The sequence below is a fragment of the Myotis davidii genome, unplaced genomic scaffold, assembly GCF_000327345.1.
Source record: "Myotis davidii unplaced genomic scaffold, ASM32734v1 scaffold989, whole genome shotgun sequence".
Taxonomy (NCBI): Eukaryota; Metazoa; Chordata; class Mammalia; order Chiroptera; family Vespertilionidae; genus Myotis; species Myotis davidii.
The window spans coordinates 305963-321713 of NW_006299599.1; the positions used below are offsets into that span (position 1 = coordinate 305963).

A 15751-nucleotide genomic window follows, 5' to 3' on the forward strand; every position below is an offset into this window, starting at 1 on the left:
TATTGTTTTCTTAACTTAAAATCTAAATGACCTGTCAGAAGATTTTCATCAAATATGAGAATCAAGATTTCATTGCCTCACCCAGCTGGCGTGGCTCAGTGGTTGAGCATCGACCTGTGAGCCAGGAGGTCATGTTTCAATTTCTGGTCAGGGCACATACTGGGTTGTGAACTCCAATGTGGGGCATGCAGGAGGCAGCCTATCAATGATTCTCATCATCGATGTTTCTATCTCTCCCTCCCTCTCCCTTCCTCTCTGAAATCAATCAACCCTATATATTAAAGAGGTAATATGCAAATTGACCATCACATCCTCACACAAGATGGCCGCCCCCATGTGGTCACAAGAGGGTTGGCAGGGAAGGGCAGTTGGGGGTGACCAGGCCAGCAGGGGAGGGCAGTTGGGGGTGACTGGGCTGGCAGGGGAGTAGTTAGGCGTCAATCAGGCTGGCAGGGGAGTGGTTAGGGAGTGATCAGGCTGGCAGGCAGAAGCAGTTAAGGGCAATCAGGCAGGCAGGCTAGTGGTTGGGAGCCAGCAGTCCTGGATTGTGAGAGGGACATCCCCTGAGGGGTCCCGGATTGGTGAGGGTGCAGGCTCGGCTGAGGCACACCCCCCCCTACCCCCCCGGTGAATTTCATGCACCGGGCCTCTAGTGTGTGTGTGTGTGTAATATATGTATATATTTAAAAAAAGGTCTCGGTGCCCAGAGTGGGACATGAGCTAATGTGCTGCTGACTTGCAGGCAGGTGCTGCCGCCGCCATGTCCAGTTTCGAAGACGCGGACACAGAAGAGACCGTGACGAGTCTGCGGGTCACCATTTACCATCCTGGCCAGATGCAAAATGGGATATTCCAATCGATAAGGTTCTATCACCCAGAGAAGCTCCCGTCCAGCGAAGTGGTGAAATTTGGCCGAAATTCCACCATCTGTCGCTACACGTTTCAGGACAAGCAGGTTTCGCGAGTTCAGTTCTCCCTGCAGCTGTTTAAAAAGTTCGGCAGCTCCGTGCTCTCCTTTGAGATTAAGAACATGAGCAGGAAGACCAGCCTGCTGGTGGACAGCAAGGAGCTGGGCTACCTGAACAAAGCGGAGCTGCCCTACAGGTGCATGGTCCGCTTTGGCGAGTACCAGCTCCTGGTGGAGAAGGAAGACGGGGAGTCCCTGGAGTTTTTCGAGACACTGTTCGCTATGTCCCCCAGGCCTCTCCTGCAGGAACACGACTGGCCCGCAGGCAGGCCCACCCCCGAGTTCTGCAAGTCCTTGTCCTGGTGCACCCAGAGCACGTCCCTGAGTGCTTCTCCGAGGGAAATGGACGAGAATGAATATTAGCCACAGGCAAGAGCAGAGGCGGACGGAGCGCTCTGCGGACGCCACTGACTGCCTTTACCTGCAGCCCGGCTGTCACCTGCTGATGCCGTGGAGTCGGACCCAGGGCTGCCGTTCCGAAGCCTGTAATTCGTGGGCGGCACCGTCTCAGTTGCCTGGTGCATGGCTGGACGTGCTGAGGGTTCGTCACATGCGTATGGTGATGGAGTGATGACCAATAGGGTCGTCGTGTTTTCTCTTTAGTCCTGTGCTTTGTTTTGTAAGAACCGCCTCTAGGTCACATCACCTCACAGCAGCCACTGGTTTTAAGGCCACGGCTACGGGCAGATGGTTGCCAGTGCCGCACGCAGCCTGCTGGTTGTTGGGCACCGGCCTGGAGGGGAGCATGTGTTAATGTCTGCGCATCGCTGTGGCTTTAATGTGGGAGCTTATCTGAGCTAATACCTTGACTTCTGACCGATGGGATTATAGTATGTGTCTGTTCTCAAGAATAAAAATAATTCTCAAGAATAATTCTTGTCTGTAATCAGCACCTAAAAACAGCACTTAAAACATTTTATTGAACCACTGTGCTAGATGCAGAAGTATGTTTCAGTTTTCTTACCCAATTTTAAACTGATCTTTATGTCCTATTAAAATGTTTAATTCCACGAATTCCAAATGTCAACAGCACCTACGCACCTAATAAAATCTGTTTAATTCTCGAACCATTTTCTTGGAAACTCTATGGACAGGGCCAGTGCGGCCAAGCCCGGGGCTGTGCACTCAGACACGCAGCTCTGCCCGCACGTGTCAGAGCCATTCTCCTCCCCTCCTCACTCCCGTGTGCTGACCCAGGGCCATTGGGTGCCAGGATCGATCAGAGAACCCGACCTCCGAAGGGCCAGCGGCCCGCCCTCCACCAGTCAGCTCTCCGCAGGTGCCATTCGAGACTGCCGAGCAGGGTGCTGGTAGGAGGTACTGCAGCTAAGCTGTCTCTGACCCCCCTCTCCTACCCATGTCTGCTCTGCGTTCCAACAGCTGTTCCCGCCCCGGCCCCACCGTGTCCCATGAGGGGTGCCCTCTACAACCCGCTTGCACAGCGGCTACAGCACTTTTTCAGAAATGCCCATGTGCTCACTGTTCCTCCAGCTTCCTGTTCTACATCAAGTAAAACTCACCTTGCCCTCCGGCGTGGCTCAGTGGCTGAGCGCTGACCTATGAACCAGGAGGTTGGTTCCTGGTCAGGGCACATGCCCAGGCTGGGGGTTTGATCCCCAGTGTGGGGCGTGCAGGAGGCAGCTGATGAATGATTCTCATCACTGATGTTTCTATCTCATCTATGTTTCTCTCTCTCCCTCTCCCTTCCTCTCTTTTAAAATCAATAAAAATACGTTTTGTTTTTTTAAAACCCATCTTTCTCCATGCCTACAGGCCTCACATGACTGGCCAAGTGGTCTTTTATGCTTGGAACATACAAACTCCCTCCCACCTCCCCTTGCACATTCGGTTCCCTTTGCTTATCACATGCTTCCCAGGCCTTTGCCTTGGCTGGTCCTGCTCCAGTGCCTCAGGTCCAAGGCCGTCTCCTCAGAGAGGGCTCCTGACCTGTCAAACCCAGTCCCTCGTCCCCTTGCTGCCCTGTCTGTCATCCAGTGTATCTCCTGCTGTCATCTGTGACTTCCCAATTACTTGTTAATGTCTGTCTCTCTTGCCAGAAGGTAAACAAAACAGAAACTTTTCAATGCGATGTTCCCACGCTTACCCTACCAGACACAGTAGATTCTCCAATATTTGCTGAAAAATCAATTATTTCCAGTGTTTTTAATAAACATAAAGAAATCAGCCCTAGCCAGTTGGGCTCAGAGTGTCGGCCTGGAGACTGAAAGGTCCTGGATTCAATTCTGGTCAAGGGCACATGTGGGAGGCAACCCATCGATGTCTCTCTCTGCTTCTCCTTCCCTTCCACTCACTCTAAAAATCAATGGAAAAATATTCTCAAGTGAGGATTAACAACAACAAAAAATTTAATATCCTCTTCATAGCAGGTAAAACAAACATTTTCAAGTTTAGTTCCAGCCAGCTTTCCTAATTTACTACTTTTTGTCTTCATAGCAGATTTAATAAAATAACTGTCAGAAGTCAGGGTCACTGCCTGTTAGGAGACATATGTACTACTATTTGTAATACCTTAAACAATTAAAAAAATTTTAAAAAAATAAAAAAAAATAATTATGGCATGTTTATGGAATAAAACAATTTTTAAAATTAGTTTTTAAATGTAAAAATGTGTTTATTCACAATCCTCAACAAGCTGCCATTCCTCCAAAAAATATTTTATGAACAAAATGCAAAAAAATTACAATTGTAGCCTATGCCAAACAAAGAATATACATCAGATGTATATAAACTTCAAAAAGCATAACAGGCAGTGTGAGTATAGATTACCTTTAAAATATTTCCCATGACATAGCTACAACGTAAATTATGCGAACACAGACATAAACAAAAGCATTACCGAACATGTCTACATACTTAGTGTCGTGTGTAGGTCTATGAGATAAAGTGACAGAACCACAGATGCCCTTGCCGAGCAGCTCAGACACTGAAAGGACCACGTGATGCGTTAAGTGCAGAAAGAATCCGAGTCGCTATTTACACCTGGGCCTTCCTATCGTCTTGAGAACATGCACTGTCATTGTCGCAAGAAAAAGAAAAGGAAAAAGCACTGAGGAAAAAATCAAGTTTGCTGACTGAAATCACATCAATTCTCAGCAAAATCCAGACAAGCCACTAGGCGTCTCCTTGGCCTCTGAAGTTGGTGCCTAACCTTGAGAGGAAAGAGCTCACTGTCCACCACAAAGAGGAATTGTATTTATTGATGGACTTAATTCCAGCCCATTAGTGCACCTTGAATTACAAGGCAAAGGAAACTCAATAGAAATCCACAGATCCTTTCACACCAGAAAGGATTTATTTACTCTGAAATACCCGTATTTCCTTGTTAGGTTTTCCTTTCTTATTAAATGATGCAGAGAATAAGATCTTTCTAAGACCAGTCACTGGAAATAAAAAAGACATCTAGAAATTTAATATATCAACTAAAGTCAACATTCATGTGTAGCGCATGTAAAAGGAAGTGAACATTCATCTTCAATTACTCCTGATCACCAACTTCAAGTGTTCCAACTCGGGAAGCTTCCTCTGTCCTGTCATCTCCTACGTGGATGTGCAGTCAGTGTGGACAGAGAATGACACGTGAGCATTCGAGTCGCCTCCTGGAGTAACCGCTACGACCAGGTGGTGAGTGAGCTGCGGGACAGGCATGCGGAGCGGGACCGGCATTGAGTCTGAGCTGGGCGCTCCATCCTCTGCTCCCTCTGTCTGCTGAGCGTAACACCCAAAGCCTTAACACTTGCAGTCGGTCACTGAATAAGCTTCTGCAGACACACTAAGTAAACCAACAAAGCTATCCTAAAAAGAACACCTACAGACTGCAAACGGGAATGTACTTGATACCGTGACAGAACCATGAACTTGTTTTGAAAACGAAGGCAGATGCTGAAATTGCACTTGTTCTGAAGCAGTTCAGATCCAGCCCATCTCCGGTCCTTTCCGACAGCATGTATACGGCTCCCACCTCCGATGCCAAGGCTCAGCATGATTTACACGTTCTCGCTGGGGTTACACTGGGTCCCACCTGCCAAGCTGGGTCACAAGATCTGACCCCCTCGCGTCTGTGGCTCTCCGCCCACTGGCTGCCCGCCGGGCTCCGACAGGTCTAGCACGGGGTTCACGAAGCCAGAGAACTCGGAGTTGCCGTTGTCGTCCACGTCGGCGCTCACGAAGTCGCTCTCCCACTCCAGCCCATTGGAGTCGTCGGAGGCGGACGCGGCGTGGCTCCCGGGCCTCCGGCCGCCCCTGAGCGCCGCCCGCAGGATGTCCTCCTCCGTCCGAGAGCGCTCGCGCACTGGGAGCATCCGATTCATGCCTGGATGGGGCCAAGGTGTTAAACATCTCAGCGAAGGTGAAAAAGCCACATGAAAAGACTTCCCAGGGTAACAGTCTAGTTTGTATCTAACAATCAGACCCTATTTGTGAGTTACAGAGCCAGCACCATGGAGGCCTCTCACGGATCATGCGCGTCTCACCCTGGAGCGCGCCTTAGAGAAATGCACTCACCCAAGGGCAGCTGGGACGCAACGTGACCACCTAAGGAGATGAAATGTCTGAGGAGCCATAAATCACACAGAATGGACGGAGGACCTAATGGCTATTAGTCATATACGGAAAAACCCGTGCACTGCCAATCCTCTCCTCCCCGGGTGATACCTTCCTTTCCCGGAGGGAACAGGGGCTCCAAGAATAATGACAACATCCCGGCCCAGCACTGCCTAGTTCCCGTCAATGTTGACGTGTATTACGCACGGCTCTCCTGCTCTGCTCACAGCTGGGAACCTGGCAGGAAGGAGAAGGGGCCTGTGTCAGGGCTCCAAGCCGGGCTCCCGGCTCTGCCATGCAACCCAGCAGAGGCGGGCCAGGGACTACACCTCATTCTGAACAGAAAGAAACTGGCCAGTAAATGGAAAGTCCCATATTCTTGGGAGAAAAACAATGTCATTTTATTGGCAGAAGGAAGCGAGGGAGGGAAGACAAATTCAAATTTGTAAGTGTAGGACGAACATAAGTAAAAGAATTAACATCTAGAACTAGAAAAGGGATTTTAAGAAAATTTCCCTAAGAACAGTCAATAATTTTGTTTTTTGACCTTAACGAATCAAACCCTATGGTAAGAGAAAAACATTTAAATACATATCAGTGTTGTCTGTCACTCATGAAAAATCACCAAGACTCAACATAGCAGAGCAAGTCATTTCTATAGACAAGACATAAACATGAGCTGCTGCTAACATCGCCCTGAGGGTTTGCATTTGATGGAATGACTGGGCCAAAGGAAGCTGGACTGCGTATCGGCCCACAAGCAGGCTCCTAGTGGGCTCTGCCCTGACCTCGCTGGTTCATGATTCTAGGTGATAATAATCCAGTTAATGACCTGAATAACGATCTCCAAAGTCATGTTACCTACAAATCTGATTAGCGTACAGCATGGAAGACAGAATAGGAATTAAAATAACTGAAAGGCTTTGGGTCAAATTGAACAAGATGCTAAAATAAAAATAAACTTAAAGTCTGCTGATTGGAATTCAAATATGCAATAACCTCAGTACAGGAATAGGGAAACAGTACTTAGCTGAGAAGAAGACCAAAGTTAAAGCAATTCTTGGTAAAATTATTCGAGTGCTGACATACCTGTTTCTTTATTAATAAAACAAAAGACTTCTATGGGAGGATATCTAAGGTCCATTCCTTCCCAAAACCCTATGAATAATTTAATGATTATTATTTTTCTTAAAGTCCTATGTTCTATAATTGGTTCTTCTGTTTGGATTATTTATTTCTTAAAATGAAAACTTGGGCTTTATGCAATGGAATAGTCTTTTTAAAAACAAATCAACATTTTAGGTATAATTTTGAGTACTTACTATTTGTAACACCCTGTACTGGGTCTTTTATAGAAATTGTATTTAATCTTCACAACATGAATGCCTTCATTTTTTTTTTCAAATATTTACCAACTGCCTATTATGTGCCAGGCAGTGAGGACAAATCAGGGAATGTCACTCTTTAAAGTAGGTTTATTACTCCCTTTTAGGTAAACAAACTGCAGCTTGGAGAGATAGAGAAATCTGCCTAAAGCACCACAGCAGGAAGACATGCAGCTAAAATCAAATTCGAGTCTGTGTCACAGCTTTTATACCAGAGCTACAAACTGCCCTTGATCATGAACCAAGGTCATTAACTGCTGGCTTTAGGTTGCCCACAAGGGGGCAGCCGCTCTCCTGGACTGAGGCTCAATGGGCTAGATTACAAAACCCTTAGATTGAAAAATTAACATTTAAGCCCCAGCCGATTTGGCTCAGTGAATAGAGCGTTGGCCTGTGGATGGAAGGGTCCTGAGTTAGATTCCAGTTAAAGGCATGTACCTTGGTTGCAGGCTCCTCCCTGGGCCTGGGCCCTGGTCAGGGTGCATGCAGGAGGCAACCAATCAATGTGTTTCTCTTACATCGATATTTCTGTCTTTCATTCTCTCTCTAAAAAAAAAAAAAAATCAATGGAAAAATGTCCCCGGGTGAGGATTAACAAAAAAGAAAAAGAAACGAAAAGTTAACGTCTCGGAGGCAAAAGTCGGCAGGACCCCAAGCGCCTGCAGCTGACACCTGTGGGAGCAGCTGTGGGTGAAGGACGTACAGCCAGAACCATGTCCGTCAAGGTGGAGATTCAAGGCAGAACCAGCCTCTGGGGTAAGGAGCCCCAACCACTGGACAGCTGGCATGATGACATTGCGGTTGAACCTCACAAGTCGGGGGGGGGGGGGGGTCCTCCCACACCTGGGACATCAACAATCAAGTCCCAGTTACAACAGGGGAGCCCAAACAAAGTGCACAAGGGGCATTCCTAGAGCATCCAGCTCAGGGGAACAAAGAGACTGCACCACTGGACCCCTCAAGACACTTTCTACATGAGGCCATCCCACTAAGACGGGGAGGGATAGCATCCTATCTGATACATAGAAGAAATACAGAGACAAAAAATGGGGAGACAAAGAAACAGCTCCTAAAGGAGAGAAAAGAAGGACTCTCCAGAAAAGAACTAAGTGAGATGGAGGCAAGCAACCTATCAGACATAGAGTTCAAAGCAAGGATCATAAAGGTGCTTAAGGAACTTAGTGCAAATTACAACACATGAGAAGGGAAACAGAGGCCATTAACAGGGATCAGACAGAAAAGCTAAATGATATATCTGACATGAAGAACACACTGGAAGGAATTAAAAGCAGAACTGGATGAAGCAGAGGACCGAATCAGTGATTTTAAAGACAAGACAGGATAGAAATAAATACCCAATTAGAGCAGCAAATAGGAAAAAGAATTAAAAAGCAGGAAGATAGCTTAAGAGAGCTCTGGGACAACATGAAATGTAACAACAACACTCGCATTACAGGAATACCAGAAGGGAAAGAAGGTGAGCAAGGAACAGATAATCTGTTTAAAGAAATAGTGACAGAAAACTTGCCCAACCTGGTGAAGGAAACTGTCATACACATTCAGGAGGCACAGAGTGTCCCAATCAAGATGAACCCAAAGAGGCCCACACCTAGACAACAACGTAATTAAAATGGCAAATGTTAAAAAAAAAAAGAAAGAAACTTAAGGCAGCAAGAGAGAAAGGCAGAAAATCACCTACAAAGGAATTCCCATTAGAATGACAGCTGACTTCTCAATGGAAACATTCCAGGCCAGAAGGGAGTGGCATGAAGTACTCCAAGTAATGAAAAGTAAGGGCCTAAATCCAAGACTACTGTATCCAGTGAGGCTATCATTGAAAATTGAAGGCAAAATAAAAAGCTTTCCAGACAAAAAAGGTTAAAGGAGTACATTACCACCAAACCAGCAATGCAAAAAATGTTAAAGGGACTGCTTTAAGAAGAAGAAAAGGAGAGAGAGGATCATAGGCATAAAGAAAACAAAAATGGCAATAAATACCTATCAATAATAAACTTAAATGTAAATGGATTAAATGCTCTGATCAAAAGTCATAGGGTGACTGAATGGATAAGAAAACATGACCCATATACATGCTGTCTATGGTACCCACCTCAGAACAAAAGATATACAGAGACAAAATGAAGGGATGGAAAAATATATTCCAAGCAAATGGAAAGAAAAATAAAGCTGGAGTAGCAATACTCTTATCAGACCAAACAGACTTCAAAACAAAGGCCATAACAAGAGACAAAGAAGGTCACTACATAATACTAAAGGGAATGATTCAACAAGAAAATAGAACCCTTGTACACATACATGCACCCAACACAGGAGCACCAAAGGACATTAAAGAACTCTTGATGGACCTTAAGGGAGAGACCGACAGCAATAGTCATAGTAGGGGACTTTAATACACCAGAAATCAACTACAATAAAAAAAATTCAAAAACACTCAAATACATGGAGGCTAACTAGCATGTTATTAAGCAATTAATGGGTTACCAATGAGATCAAGCAAGAAATTAAAAACTTCCTGGACACAAATGAAAATAAACACACAACCACGCCAAACCTATGGGACACCGTGAAAGCAGTCCTGAGAGGGAAGTTCATAGCACTGGCATCCCTCTAGAAACAAGAAAAAGGACTAATAAACTATCTAACCCTAAAACTAAATGAATTAGAAAGAGAACAGCAAGAAAAGCCAAGAGGAAGTAGAAGAAAGGAAATAATAAAGATTAGAGCAGAAATAAATAACATAGACACAAAACAAACAAACAAACAAACAAAAACCCAGTACAAAAGATCAACAAATCCAAGAACTGGTTCTTTGAAAAGATAAACAAGATTGGTAACAAGATTGATGAACCTTTAGCCAGACTCATCAAGAAACAAAGAGAGAGGACCCAAATAAATAAATAAAATCAGAGGTGAAAGAGGTGATATAAAAACGGATACCACAGAGATAGATACAAAAGGATTGCAAGCAAATACTATGAACAACTATTGCCAACAAACTGTACAATCTGGGTGAAATGGCTAAATTCCTAGAAACATACAATCTTCCAAAACTCAAACAGGAGGAATGATAAAACCTGAGTACGCCAACAACCAAAGAAATTGAAGCAGTAATTTAAAAACTTCCAGCAAACAAAAATCCTGGACCAGATGGATTTATAAGTGAATTTTTACCAAACATTCAAAGAAGAACTAACACCTACCCTCTTCAAACTATTTCAAAAAATTCAAGAGGAAGAAACATTTCTAAGCTCCTTTTATGAAGCCAGCATTACCCTAATTCCAAAACCAGATAAAGACACTACAAAGAAAGAGAATTACAGGCTAATATCCCAATGAACACAGATGCTAAAATCCTCAACAAAATATTAGCAAATCAGATCCAGCAAAATATTACAAAGATCATACATCATGATCAAGTAGGATTTATTCTAGGGATGCAAGGCTGGTACAATATTCGCAAACCAATAAATGTGATATATCACATAAACAAACTGAAAGATAAAAACCACAAGATCTTATCAATAGATGCAGAAAAAGCATTCCACAAAATACAGCACCCTTTTTTGATAAAAACTCTCAGTAAAGTGGGAATAGAGGGATCATACTTCAACAGAATAAAGGCCATATATGACAAACCTACAGCCAACATCATACTCAATGGGCAAAAATTAAAAGCGTTTCCCTTAAGAACAGGAATAAGATAAGGATGCCTGCTTTCACCACTATTATTCAACATAGTTCTGGAAGTCCTATTCACAGTGATCAGACAAGAGGAAGAAATAAAGGCATCCAAATAGGAAAAGAAGAAGTAAAACTGTCAGTATTCACAGATGACGATATTGTACATAGAAAACCCTAAAGATTCCATCAAAAAACTACTAGATTTAATAAATTTGGCAGAGTAGCAGGATATAAAATTAACACCCCGAAATCTATGGCGTTTGTATACACCGATAATGGACTCAGAGAAAGAGAAACTCAAACAAACAAACAAAAAAAAAAACAAAAAACCCATTTACCATTGCAACAAAAAAAATTAAGATACCTAGGAATAAACTTAACTAAGGAGGTAAAAGACCTGTACTCAGAAAATTACAGGACGCTGGAAAAAGAGATAGAGGAAGACATAAACAAATGGAAGAATATACCGTCTTCATGGATTGGTAGAATCAACATCATTAAGATGTCCATACTACCCAAAGCAATCTATAGATTCAATGCAATCCCCATTAAATACCAACAGCATATTTCACAGACCTAGAACAAACTCTCCAAAATGTTATATGGAATATAAAAAGACCCCAAATAGCCGCAGCAATCCTGAGAAAGAAGAACAAAGTTGGGGGAATCACAATACCAGATATCAAACTGCATTACAAAGTCACTGTTCTCAAAACTGCCTGGTACTGGAACAAGAATAGACATATAGACCAATGGAACAAAACAGAGAGCCCAGAAATCAACCCAAGCCATTATGCTCAATTAATATTTGACAGAGGAGGCAAGAGCATATGATGGAGTCAAGACAGTCTTGTCAGTAAATGGTGTTGGGAAAATTGGACAAAAAAGTGAAAGTAAACCATACACAAAAATAAACTCAAAATGGATAAAGGACTTAAACATAAGATGGGAAACCATAAAAATCTTAGAAGAAACCATAGGCAGCAAATCTCAGACATATGTCGTAGCAGTATCTTTACCGATATGTCTCCTAGGACAATGGAAACTAAGAAGAAAATACACAAATGGGACTACATCAAAATAAAAAGCTTCTGCTCAGAAAAAGAAACCATCAACAAAACAACATGAAAGCCCACTGCATGGGAGAACATATTTGCCAATGATACATCCCATAAGGGTTTAATCTCCAAAATTTAACAAAAGGAAGATATACAACCTAATCAAAATATGGGCAAAGGACCTAAATAGACACTTTGACAGTGGACATACAAAAGGTCAAGAGACCCATGAAAATATGCTCAAAATCACTAATCATCCAAGAGGTGCAAATCAAAATGACAATGAGGTACCATCTCACACCTGTCACATGTCACACCTGTTGATGGCTACCATCAACAAACGACAAGTGCTGGCGAGGTTGCGGAGAAAAAGGAACCCTCTTGCACTGCTGGTGGGAATGCAGACTGGTGCAGCCATGTAGAAAACAGTATGGAGTTTCCTCCAAAAATTAAATATGGAACTCCCATTTGACCCAGTGATCCCACTTTTAGGAATATATCCCAAGAAACTAGAAACACCAATCAGAATGGATATATGCACCCCTATTTTCAGCTACACAATGGAATACTACGCTGAGGTAAAAAGGAAGGGATTCTTACCATTTGCAACGGCATGGATGGAACTGGAGAGCATTATGCTAAGCAAAGTAAGCCAGTCGAAGAAAGATAAATATCACATGATCTCACTCATTTGTGGAATATAAAGAACAACATAAACTGATGAACTAAAATAGATCCAGAGACACAGAAGCAACCATCAAGCCAGGGAGGGAAGGCAGGGGTAAGAGATCAACCAAAGGACTTGTATGCATGCATATAAGCATAACCAAAGGACACAGCCAGTAAGGGGCGGGGACATGTGCTGGGAGGGGAAGCAGCTGGGGAGAGGTCAACCGGGGAAAAAGGAGACAGGTAATACTTCCAACAAAAAATAATTTAAATCAAAAGGAAAAGTAAAACAGCAGTTGATTTCTATAAATTAACAGAGTAAACTGCACGCCAGGTGAACGGTGAGCGTCAGATACCTTCCTCATCTTCCCACTCCAGATCCAAGGACGTGCTGTCGTCATTTCCACTCGTCGATTTGGTTTTGGTCACTAAGTCACAACTGCTTTCTGTATTTGGTGTCAAAACGGTGGCATCTGAAGAGAGTCCTGGAATATACACCGAATATGATTAAATGGGATCGGTCGTCTGTACTCAGTACCACAACCACTTACTCTGCAGGAATCTCTCCCCAAACACTTCTGTGCCTTTTATTGTTACAGAAACAACGACAAACCATTACATCTGTAAGCTTGTTTAGAATAACATACAGCCCCCCCCCCATTTCTTTTTGTGTTTCTGCCATTGAGCAGCACAGCAAACATGCAAATGTAAATAATTATAAACTTTTCAAATATAATGAAGTCTACGTATTATTCATAATAATCCGTAACAAAGGGGAACAAAGTGGAAAAGGCGGTCTGTATTAAGAGGGACACTCCTGTGCTGCCCTTCCTGGAGTGTACCCTGCACCATGGAGAGCAGCCTTTCCCTCAGGAACCCCGAGTTACAGCTCCCACCTCTCCTTTCTCTTTCTGGGGGAGGCCGGGGTCAGAGTAGAACTACATGAGGCCCTGACTCCCCACAGAAATCTGCAGGAAGGGCCCAAGACTGCTCTCTCCAACTTCTGTTGTGTATTAAGGACTCTCACTGATCATCGGGGCAACAGGAACCAAAGGCGGGAGTTCCCCGAAACAGAGCCGGGACCCCCAACTATCGCCTGCTCGATGCGCTAAAGGAGACGTGAAACGTACACAGAATGCTTTAAAGACTTACTGCTGCTTCGAAACACTTCATACTGTGACTTCATGTTTCGCAAACAAGATTCGAAGTCGTCTTCTGGTCCTGAGCTGCAACAAAGTGAAACAACTGCTGTCTATATTCATAGCAGACGGAACATAATGCATGTTTAAATTAACGATGACGCTTGGCTTGGTGATCTGTCCCACACAAACTCATAATTACTGCACCATTAGAATAACAATGACAACAGGGCTTAATTTCCTTAATGTCAGCATTAAATGGAAACTAAGATTTTGGCTAATTCTGGTGTCACATCCCCAGAGCTTAGCCATAACTCCCACTTCACAATGTGTAAACGCAGCGTGGGAAAGGAGCAGGAACACTCTTCCAAAAATGACCAGACTGTAAGAGCAGCGGGGCTAAGGGCCAACAAGCAACAGGCATACGTGGCTCATCCAAAGGCATTCGGTGTGTCGTGGCATCGTTTCTATATAGAAGACGTGGCCACTCTTACAACTGCCATAGAATCCATTTAGAGAAACGATCACTTTCCAACATAAAGCAATGTTTCGCATTCTTGCAAGAGCGTGTCTTTGACAAGCACTGATCTTTGGGGAGCAGGCAGGTGAGGGTGTCCACGGACACGCAGCGACACTAACACTTTCACCCGAGCAGCGCGCTGGCCGTACCTGGGGCCCTCAGCTCCGCTGGCGGGGCGGCATCCGGGAACGGCGCCCGGCCTCTCCTGCTTGGAAACACGAAGCGGAACAAAGTCACTGCCGCACAAGCAGAGCGTTAAGACCAGTCATGCGACGCCAAGGTGCGCTTTTTTGTAGTTTGTAAAAGAAAACACAAAAACTTAGCAAGTTATTCTACTGAAGTCTTTCCCCTTAAACTCACCACTGTTACGTCTACATTCTCATATTTATGGTTAGAATGTCACTCTATTTATCAGTGTTTAATCCTTAAGTGGTCAGAACATTCAGCGTTTTAAAAAAATAACTTTAAAAAGATACATCCTTAACAGCCTCCCACACCTGAGGACTTCTCGGACTGGAGGGCCGAGGGGAGGACGGACCAGTGTGGACAGCGCAGGAAGCTCCGTTCGGGGGAGAAGCAGCGTGGCCCGAGCAGACCTGGCAGGTTGCGCTGACAGTGATCAGCTGTGTGACCCTGGCACGTCCCTGACTCCTGTTTGTTCACCTGTGACAGAGGCTGTGACACCCAAGCAAACCCCCAGGGCTGTGCCTTCCTGTGTGGGTGTGTGCTGTGCAGGCTGTGGAGTCTGTGATGCATACGCAATGCTTTCTGTCTTTAAAAGGCGAGCAGATAAGAATTACAGTAAAAAGAGTTGCCTACATTACAACCAGAAAAATACTTTTATTTCTTAGTAGAGGTGAGTTCATTTTTAAGCTTCCCCACTATTTAGAAATTCCAAAAAAAAAAGACATTCCCGTGTGATCTAATTACTTATTTGGCTGAAACACATGTGTGCAAGTGAGATAAAAGACAGGTCACACAGAAACCCCACGGCCTGTGACGGGCACGACGTTTCGGCTTCTCTGAGTTATAGTCGTTGTTTGTGACGTGACCTCTGCACCGGCCGTGGGCATGGCAGAGTGCGCGCATCTCGGCAGAGCATGTGGGAGACACTGAGTGGGACGCTGGCCGAGTCTGCTGAACTGACCTCGGGCTCTGCGTCCATTGGCTGTAGAATCCCAGCTGGTACCTCACCTCTGTCCCTCCACTTCCTCAGCTATAAAATGGGGCTCAACATATAGCAACACCTAACACCTAACGACCTAACACCCCGGATTGTCGTGAGGACTGAACAGGTAAGACTTGTGAACCACTGAGGACAGTTCCGGACACTCAGCCAGGCTCCGCGAAGGTGCTGTCAGAGTTCAGGGCATTATAATGCCGTACACCAAGCACGTCAAACTCACAGCCCGTGGGCCACAGGCCTTGTTTATTTGGCCCTTGTTAGCCTTTGAGTTTGACATGCTTGCCAAACACCATGAGCACTGGTAAGGTATGGCGAACCTCTTGCCTTCTCTAATAATGCTGGGGTCCAACCCCAGCAGGTCCAGGGGTTCCCCATAGGTGTGGACGGAGTTGGCGAAGAAGGAATTACACGGAGACAGCGTTCAGTTGATCAGCAGCCTTGCCAGGATCTCTTGCCACAATCTCCAGCCAAGTTCTGTCTAGGATCTCCAGCGAAGTTCTGGTTTGGATCTCCAGCCAGGTTCTGTGTCCATGTTCTCTTGCTAGGTTCTCCAGCCAGGTTTTGT

General features: G+C 44.7%; 2 protein-coding genes across 2 annotated transcripts in view; one reads left to right on the plus strand and one right to left on the minus strand.

Moving 5' to 3' along the window:
- Positions 1-682: 682 nt before the first annotated feature.
- On the plus strand, positions 683-2034 carry TIFA (TRAF interacting protein with forkhead associated domain). Its single transcript, XM_006775364.2, has one exon. The coding sequence runs from the start codon at positions 761-763 to the stop codon at positions 1328-1330; it is 570 nt and encodes a 189-aa protein (XP_006775427.1). The 5' UTR covers positions 683-760; the 3' UTR covers positions 1331-2034.
- Positions 2035-3574: 1540 nt separating this feature from the next.
- Positions 3575-15751, minus strand: part of AP1AR (adaptor related protein complex 1 associated regulatory protein) — a 24114-nt gene continuing 11937 nt past the window's right edge. Inside the window, exons 5-8 of the mRNA XM_015571521.1 lie at positions 14150-14208; positions 13494-13567; positions 12698-12826; positions 3575-5297 (exon numbers count right to left, since the gene is read on the minus strand). Coding sequence (XP_015427007.1) covers positions 5020-5297; positions 12698-12826; positions 13494-13567; positions 14150-14208 — 540 coding nt within the window. The 3' untranslated portion in view covers positions 3575-5019. The remainder of the gene's footprint in view (positions 5298-12697; positions 12827-13493; positions 13568-14149; positions 14209-15751) is intronic.